Consider the following 9,368-nt stretch of genomic DNA (forward strand, 5'->3'; position numbering starts at 1 on the left):
CCTGCTGAAGGAAGTTTTCCTAATTTCCAAGAAAAAAAAAAAACCAGACATCAGGATGCAATAGAAGTTTCACATTGCTAAGTACACCCAAGTTTAGCAATAAGAAAACCATCAATAAACCAGAGGAAAGAAGGCAGAGGAAGCAGAGTAACTCACCCAGGTTAGAGGTGGCGTAGTTGAGCTTAGCAAAGGATAAGGATCTGGGTTAATTAATCCTAGTTTTACAAAGCCCCCCATGGCTCTGGAGTATCCCTGAAATAAAAGAATAACATCATTAAATATATTAATCGCTTGAAACTGAGGTATTTCTCCTTGGTTTGAATGCAGTGATAGATATAACCATAAATATTCCCTGGGAAGCCAGCCACAATAACCTGCTGTCAGTGAGGTTACTGCCACAGAGCAGTGTCTTTCCCAGCCCCTCTCCACCCTTCCCCACTTTTCAATACTTTTTTTAATGGCTTATTCTGTCATCAATACTTCAATGGCAAGTACCATTGGTCACTGAGATCAAAGGGCTCAGCTGGCCAGCGCTGGTTGAAATCCCAGCCCATCACTGAGGGGTTGTATCAGCCAGCTGATAAACTGCTGAATACACAGAGCACAATGCTGAACTCTGCTCACCCAGCTCACACCACTGGGATTCTGTGAACATCACTGAGGCTGCTTTTAAAGGTAAGAATCCTGTGTGCTTATTTCTCATCTTCAGGAATATCAGACAGACAAAGCAGTAGAATGGTTTAAAAGGAACTGCAAAGGTTGCAGTAGGCTGCACAATAAAAGAAGTCTGGACTGATTTCTGCTTACTTCTGTTTGTATCCCATTAACATTCCCACACAGCTGCTGAATACCTGAGAGCACTTACGTGCAAGTGACTAGAAACACAAAAAAAGCAGAATGGAGGAAATAAAGCACCCTGAAAGAAGACTAATTAAATTAGGAGTCACTTATTAGGAGCACCAGTTTATCAGCTCAGATGGCCTTGCAGTGAGATCCTTCTGTGTGACACCTTTTTAATCTGACTCCATTAGCTATCTAAAGTTAACCTCTAAAAGGCACTTTTAGGAGATGATTGGCTCCTCAGTGAACAGATTGGCTTCTGCTCTGCAGCACAGCAGCACGTGCAAAGGGCCAACACTAACTTCTGTCCTGCTCAGCACCCTGTGCAGGCAGAGGTATGGAAACCCTTCCCCAAACCCTACCAACACCACCCCAGCCCAAAGTGCTGGCCCTGCTGTGGGGGTTAAGGGAACACCACTAACCACAGGAACAGCATTCTTGCAGCACACCGACATCCACCTGGCATGTCACCCTGACACCTTTGCAGTTCCTTATGCTAGCCCATACAAAAGAAGAAAGTCTTACCAAGCACCAAATGGAATAGATATTGTCATATTAGGATTCCATTATGAGATAGACACCTCCCACATATTTTTACAATCTCTTCTGAAAAAGAGATTGTATCTAGACTGACAGAAAGAGGGCTATTGCAATTTATAACCCTTTTCCTCCATATTGGCCTTCCTTCTTCTTCCATGCCTTTAGCTAAGCAAGCTTCCCTCCCAGAAATACAGAAAAAATCCTGTTGTATTGCAACAGGGGAATTAAGACAAAAAGGACATACAACTTCCTCAGGCTATGGACAAATAACAAGAACTTAAACCCTAGCATAAACTTTAACAGACATAATACAACATCCATAAAAGCTTTTTCAAACCTTCAATATGGTTCTAGGTTTATTCCTTCTTACTGTATATTGACTGAAAAAAATAAAGAAAAAGAAAATCTGACAGAAAAACATCAAAACACTTTGATTCTGCTTTGGACATCTAAAGGAAAATACTAGATCAGTTAGAAGGGAAACACATTTATCTCTCAACATTTTTCTTAGCTGACCAAAATTATAAAGCTTCTCAAATTTAACATTTCCAGTTACTTAATGAAAAACTTCTCAGACTGATGGAAAATCATAATTTTCTGTAAGATTTTTACATTATGTTTTTCATGGGAATATAAGAAAATGGAATTATTTAATTTCTTTAAATCTTCTATTGATCTGACACCAGATACAGAGCCAGAATAAAAAGAGGAAACACAGACTATGCAAGACAACTAACCAACTGTCTAAAACAAATAAAACTATTTTTCCATTTTGCAACAAATACCTGTTAAATACACCAGGGAAAGCTACATTAAAAAAAAAAAAGATAACTGCTTTCAGTTGTCTCTCAACTGAGATAACGGGGAGCTCATAAACAGCAAGTGCAAACCTATAAAAGGCTTAAATATGCATTTTTAATGAAATTACAACATTCATCTCTTGAGGAAAACAATAATTACTAATAATAACACCAACAACTTACTTTGTATCTTAAGGTGCCTCTCAGTAAAGTACGAGCTGTCTGAATACCATATGGCTCTGCATATTTTGTACTGTCTCTGTTAGGAAAACCTTCAAGGTTTAATCCTGGGAAAAAATCCATTGGAGTAACAGAATCCAGTAACGCTCCTCCAGGTGGAATATTGATAATCTAAAGTTTGTGAAAGAACAGCAAATATTATTTTTGTGCAGTTGTATTCAACTTATTTTAGAACAGAAAAGATAAAGTATGCTCAAAAGCAGGAAAAACAAGTTTGGCATTCAAGTGCAAGCAAAGGCCCAATCTAAATAAAGCAGTTGCCCAAGCCATTTAATCATACCTGGTGCAGGAAGAGCATGCATTGTGTCAGCCATCAAAGAGCTAAAACAAGCCATGTTCTTCTCACACACATAGTTAGTTCCTGCTGCACTTATACTAAAATGGCAGGTTCCCATTTCACTTACATTAATGCCATTTTGGAGCATGTCTCTTACTGCACCCGTGTGATGGGAGATTCTACCCAAGAGCTCTCTGCTTTTTAGTCAAATAATTTATTATCTTCCTTAGGTTTTGTTTGGTGTTTTTTATATGGGAGAGAAACCAGATATAAACAAAATTATGGATGTTTGTTCCTTTTTTTTCAATATTAAAATAAATCAAGTGATATCACATGGATATAAAATTACTGCCCATGTGTGTCTTTACTTGAAGCTACAAAGCACAAGGAAAACAAAAAGAAACCCCCAAAACAGGTGACTAGTTCTCTTACCACTCTCTTCCCAACCACAGCCCTGAATCCTGTTTCCTTCAAGCAGCTAAAGCCCAGATCTGCTATGCAGCATCACTACAAACTCGTTTTCTGACTTCTGAGCAAAGGGACAAGGTTTACTTATAGAAGAAATACTCAAGCAGTGAAGCCTGCAGCAATGCCAAAAGATACTGTTGTGTTTGCCAGGCAAGACAGGCGTGTGAAAGAATCCTACACAATTGTCAAAAACATAAGTATTTAGAGGCAAGGAGGAAAATTGCAGAATTTACTGACAAGCTCATCTAGGGCTGGCATAATGACTCATTCATATGCATGATCTAATTTTTCCTAGCAATGGGTGAACCAGATCAGAAATAGAAATATTTCAACATTTTCCAAGAACCCTTTTCATCTGAAACTTATACTTCATTGCTTTTTAAATAATGATCCAACATACAATCCCTGCATTTCTCCTTTCTTACCTCCATAAAAACAGTAGAGCACCAAAATGTCATAAAACATAAAAGATTATATTTCAAAATATTTCTAAGTTTTGCAGATCAAAGAGTTTTAGGTAACTAGCTAAACTTTACAGTGGTTATACAAGGCAGTCTCCTTGACAATTGCAGTAACTACTCTGAGCAAGTGACAGTGGAAATAGATAGTGCTGGAAAGCAGAAATGTGATAATGGCTTGCAATAGCTTTGCACAAATCAATTACAATGTTTACACAAAACAGAAGCAGTGACATTTGTAAGGTTAAGTCTAATGACTCCTGCACAAACAGCAGAACAGAGCTTCTATAAAACAGACCAAAAAGTATTTCACAAAACCCACTCAGTGGGTTACTGGTATTACACATTGCACCAAAAGAGAAAGGAATCAAGCGTTCTACCATGCATTGTGCAAGCACAAAATGAAGCTATTTGATTTATCAAGACAAGCATTCTCACCTTTGTTTCACAGGACCAAAGACAGGGCAATTAAATAGCAAAAGCAACATCCAACAGGAATGGAAGTTGAATCCAGAAAACTCAACTCCAATCCATTGCTTTTGTCTTTAGAATAAATTCCTTCCTAGCAACCAGTTTCCACATAGTAAGTATTAAGCTAGCAACAGCTAGGTATCATCATGCTCCAAACATAGTCCTAAGTGACTTATGCAACTGGCTTAGGCAACTGGCTTGAAAGTAAGCACAGCACCTTACAAGTCCCAGTTCCTTCCTTAGCCAAATACCACAGTTTTTGTCTGGTTTTAAATGAAATTTTTCCCATTACTTCACCTCTCCATCTTTTAAATACGTAGCAGACTGAACTGTATTCAGCAACACTCCTTGTGGACTCCAGCTGAACTTGTACCTCAGAGGATTGTCAGAGTGCTCTGGAGCTGGTAGGCCACCGCAGAAAGAAGTGTATGATATAACCTGTCAGATTTATCCACAGGAAAGAAACAGTGAAAAGAAAATAGATCAGGATGCATAGAGATATACCCATCAGTTCTTAAAATTTCTAGTTTTGCCCAAATGGGTTAGATGAGAAGGATCTACAGTGGGGAGGGGAAAACTGCAGGCACTGCCTGCAAGGGAGAAGAAAAGATACATTGGGGCCGGGCCATTTTAGCTGATAGTCTCACCATGTGAATTAGTAGCTATGAAAGTCAAAGCATCAAAAAAAGTAAAACGTCCAGAGTCTGTTACACATAAGTGACAAGCTCAAAACCTGCATGGTGTTAAAAGAACAACTTTACAAATATAATCTTGGCAGAGCTACGCAGTCCCCGCTAACCTTACCGTAGCACCAACTTCTTTCGCCTTGTCAATACATTCCATGGCCAGCATGTGATCAAGACCAGGATCCAAGCCCATTTCACTGACAACTGTAATACCAGCAGCTTCTACACTAAAAATAACAGAAACACAGAGCCATCAGAATATTCACTATTACTGGCCTTTTATTCCATAAATCTGTCCAATCTGCCCAGTAAACCTTCCCCAACACAGTAAATTCTGGGCTCTGTCTGCAGCTTGTGGGAATAAAGAAACAAAAGCAGATATAAAATCCTGAGAAGTGACAACCATCTAAGAGTCTTCTAACCTTTTTTTCTCTTACTTCTCTGCATCTAGGTGCTAGTGGAAAAAGAATTTTCTACCAGCTATTCCATATCCCACAATCTCCTGGACAGTGCTATAATGCAGGAAGGTAGTAATGCAGAGAGCAACACAAAGCTAGTCATAATTGTCCTAAAGAAGCTCCTACAAGGAAGAGAGACTAAAATGCCTGCTTTCCAAAATTACAAGTATTTGGGGTTTTTTTTCCTGATAGTTGCCTACAGTCCCAGAGTTCACATATCACCAGAAACTGAGGATTTATTTTATTTTCAAAATCAGTTTGTCTTTTGACAAACAAGAAGTGCCTTTTTTTTTTCCTGAGCACATGCTATGTTCTCAATAAGAATGGTAGGAGAGGCCCCTAAATATCCCTCACTTTCTGCAACACTGATTCTCTACCAGTCTAGTTTTTCCTGTTTTATCTTTTGTAAAGACACAGCATGTACAGCATTCTTCACTTGAATGCACTTCAGATTTTCCAATACTGTGACTCAGAGGAGCACCTAGATTAAGCTTCATGCTCATAACAACTTCCAAGCATATACTAAGTAGGACAACAACAGTTGTCATTAGTTAGAGTTGTCACCAGTTTGAAAATTATACAGTGGGCGTATCCAAAAGAAGAGCATGAAGGAAGAGATTACTGTAGATAAAATAAACCAAGAAATGAGTTTTTATTACGGGAAGGCAAAGGATGACGAACAAGCTTGCTGGTAGAACATGACAGCACAGCTACTCAGCTTGAATATCAGCCCAGCTCAAACATCTTAACAGGTCTGAGGGAAGAGGAAAAGGCACATTAACATGAAATAGGATGATACAGGCAGAAAAATACATTCCATTACTTAGAGCATTAGTCTAACCAGGTTGGGGTATGCACTCATTGCAACATGCACCCTTTGGAAAGTTACTTGGTTGTCTATCACAGAAAGAAGCAGAAAGAATTCAGAAAGCAGTAATTCACAACAAGCGTTGCAGGTGTAACAGACTGCAAAATATTCAGATAATGCACTAAAGAAGGAAGCCAACACCAGGAGATGCTACTTCCACACCTACCTCTCCTGAAGTTCTTTCATGGCTGGTGTTAAGTAGCTGGCTGTTACCAAGTTCACTTTGTTGTCAATACATTTCTTAGCAACAAAAGGATGTGCTGAATAAGGCAGCAAACTACAAAGGAAGGAGAATCATGCAACATCAAAATTCAACCAGTTACTTATCCTGTCACTGGAAAGACACTCAAATGTTTTTTGAATGCCTACGAAAGAGCTCAAGTAATAGCTCAAAAAAACAGTCACACCGGCCTTGCCCTGAGCAGTTCCATACCAATGAAGGTGAAACAGTACCCTATCAGGACAGCATTGTTGTATGCACTCAGAACAGGGCATTGGACAATAGGGAAGTCATTCTTGAAAGAGCATCACACTTCTCTGTGAACCACAAACCACTGACCTCCGTCCAAAGACATCTTCTAAACATGCATGCTGGAGGTTTAGAAGATGCAAAACTGTCCTTGAGAAAGCTTGCATTACAAAGATCTTGGTGAACTACTTTGTGAGAAGCACACTCTACATGGAACAGAAGCAACAGTCATGACAGCTGTGGCAAAAGAAACAAAATGGCAAGGACAATGAAGTTCCTTCCCTGTATCAATATCTGGAATGAGTTCTTTTTTAATGGGATATTCAGAAGAAATTACCAAGATGCCAGAATTTTGCCTCCTCTTGTGAACATGAAAATTTGATCCCAGAAACACATAAGCTTGTGGATGCAACTGGCCCTTCACATTAACAAGGAAATCCCCCTAACTGGTGAACACTTCTGAAGAAATCAAAACTCCTTTTAAAGTTCTGATGCCCTGCTACATCAGAAGGCAGCAGCCAGTTACAACTACTTACATGCACAAATATGACCCCAAATCTTGGCCATTAAAAAAAAAGTTTATGTGTTGATTTAGGTCAAGCAACTAGGGGAAAGAAGCAGTATGACTTAGTGTTGAGTCTTTCATGTTTTACACAGAAATCTAACCTGATCACAAGGTTGTGGTTTTTCACCAAAGAGGACAGCTTTTCCTCATGCTTAAGGACATCCATATGAACTGGAGTAACATTTCTGTACTTCTTTGTCAGTTGTTCAAGTTGCTCCTTCATGACAGATACTGTTTTAAAAGTAAAACAATAAAACATTACCTATAGATGAAGCTAAGTCTAAAGCACACCCATGTATAATTGTGCCATATTTCCCAAAGAGAAACATTTGCATGCATGTTTTCCTTCACTAACAGTTGAAGAAAAATCAGACATTTAGTAAACAAACATGTTCAGAAAAACTTACTCGATCCCTCATTCCACATGTTTAAAAAGAAATATTTTGAAACTCTTTCAACACACTTCAACAGAATTCCTGTTTACAGTCAAGAACAGTTTAACAGCTTAAAGCAAAAACTAATTCACATCAATCACAATTTTAAAAATTACAAAGATAGAAACAATAAGCTTCAGCTTAGGTCAAGTGTGAGCAAAAGGTTCAAACTGACTACTTTTAATATTTACGTATGGCTTAGTCCTCCCAATCCCAAATACCATATTATAACTAAATGGGATAAACCCAGTCTCTGCCTGCCTTCACTTAACTACTTAACTACTTAATAAAGAAAGCAGAACTGAAAGAGATCCACACTAACACCACCAGTATTTGCCACCTCTGACTGGTTTCCCATCCAGCTCACCATGCTGCCAGCATAAGCCAGAGAGAACAAAAAAGCAGTGGCCAAAGAAGATAGCACATGGGCCACAAGCTCCTGGGGAATTAAAAGGCATCAGCACTTACCATTATAAGGAAAGCAGAACTGAAAAAGAGAATGACAGTAACACAACCAGTATTTCCTACATCCGACTAATTTCCTTTCCCAGCTCACCATGCTGCCAGCCACAAACCAGAGAATACAGCCAGAAAAAAGGAACGGCCAAAGAAGGCAGCAGGAAGGGCACAAGGTAATGGAGAATTAAAAACATCTGTGCCTCTGAGTTAGGGCCTTATTCCCTTATGGCCTTTCCATAGTCAGTGGGAAATAAACATTACCAGGTGTTTCTCTATATCCTACAAATCAAATTGTGCTGAGGGAAAAGAGCTAGGCAAAATCATCCACAAATTCAAACTAAAAAAAATTTGATTACATGAAGGTTTCCCAGTGGTGTAGCCTAACAGTACGAAACCAAACATGGCACTCGGATGTGCATTTTGTTTTCTGCACCTACTTGCCTGCTGTCAAAATATTAAACAATAATATCTTCATGCCCCTTTCCTTCTGTGCTATTTTTGTGCATGTGTGCTGTAGAAACTGCATGTTTTTAAGCTACCCAGATAAGAGGCTATGTTTGTTCAGTGCCTGGCAAAACAGATCTTCCAGTTCACCTGGTTTCCCTTCCTGCTACTGCACTGCAGGGAGTGGATGCAGCCTCTAGTGACAAGGGGATGGGCACTGCACATTGCTGTAATCCTTCCCTCTTCACCACCTCAGGCAGTGCTCATAACAAGGGTGCAGCTTTCCTAGATTTCCCCTCTTCCTCCCAGTAAATCTTTTCCCAGGGGTTAAAAGTACTATGGCTATCTCCATGAAGGGGAGAAAAAGCAGCCAAGAGCCAAGTATGAAAATAGCATGACCAAAAAAAAAATCAATGCAATAACAACAACCATCAACAGCAATAAAACTGTAAGTTCTAAGGGAAACCACTTGCCAGCAAAGTATCTTTCAGGCAATAAGGCAATAGAGCCTGACTTTTAAATCTGAAGTCCCAGAATCAGGGTAAAGTCATCATTAAGGGTACAGAAAAGGATTATTGAGATGCCCAGCCTGGAACATGCTAATATGATAAAACCAATGTTTTGTATGTTAATATTATAGAACCAAAACAGAGGAATAAACAAGTAGGCATTTGGTGCTCATGGGAAAGTCAGGGTCTGAAGTTTTACCATCAAGACACTAGTCTTAAGAAAAGCAGTTACATAACTCATACAGATGTCTATAAAAACATTTTCATATTCTTGTTGTGTGAGGCTGAAAACACAGCCAAAGACCAACAAAGTGACTGACTATCTACAAAACCAATCCTGAGCCCAAAGCGGATTAGAAGGAAAAATACTTCCAATTTCCCT

General features: G+C 39.1%; 1 protein-coding gene across 2 annotated transcripts in view; it reads right to left on the minus strand.

The window, feature by feature from the left end:
* The window catches only part of AASS (aminoadipate-semialdehyde synthase), a 26,223-nt gene that overhangs the window by 5,419 nt on the left and 11,436 nt on the right, over positions 1–9,368 (minus strand). For both annotated transcript variants that reach the window (XR_004081708.1, XM_005420907.3), the window contains exons 14-19: positions 7,242–7,371; positions 6,273–6,383; positions 4,899–5,007; positions 4,392–4,532; positions 2,364–2,531; positions 157–252 (exon numbers count right to left, since the gene is read on the minus strand). Coding sequence is in view for 1 of the 2 variants with exons in the window: in XM_005420907.3 (XP_005420964.3) it covers positions 157–252; positions 2,364–2,531; positions 4,392–4,532; positions 4,899–5,007; positions 6,273–6,383; positions 7,242–7,371 (755 nt within the window). In the remaining variant the exon portion in view is untranslated. The remainder of the gene's footprint in view (positions 1–156; positions 253–2,363; positions 2,532–4,391; positions 4,533–4,898; positions 5,008–6,272; positions 6,384–7,241; positions 7,372–9,368) is intronic.

Source organism: Geospiza fortis, unplaced genomic scaffold (assembly GCF_000277835.1).
Source record: "Geospiza fortis unplaced genomic scaffold, GeoFor_1.0 scaffold195, whole genome shotgun sequence".
Lineage (NCBI taxonomy): Eukaryota > Metazoa > Chordata > Aves > Passeriformes > Thraupidae > Geospiza > Geospiza fortis.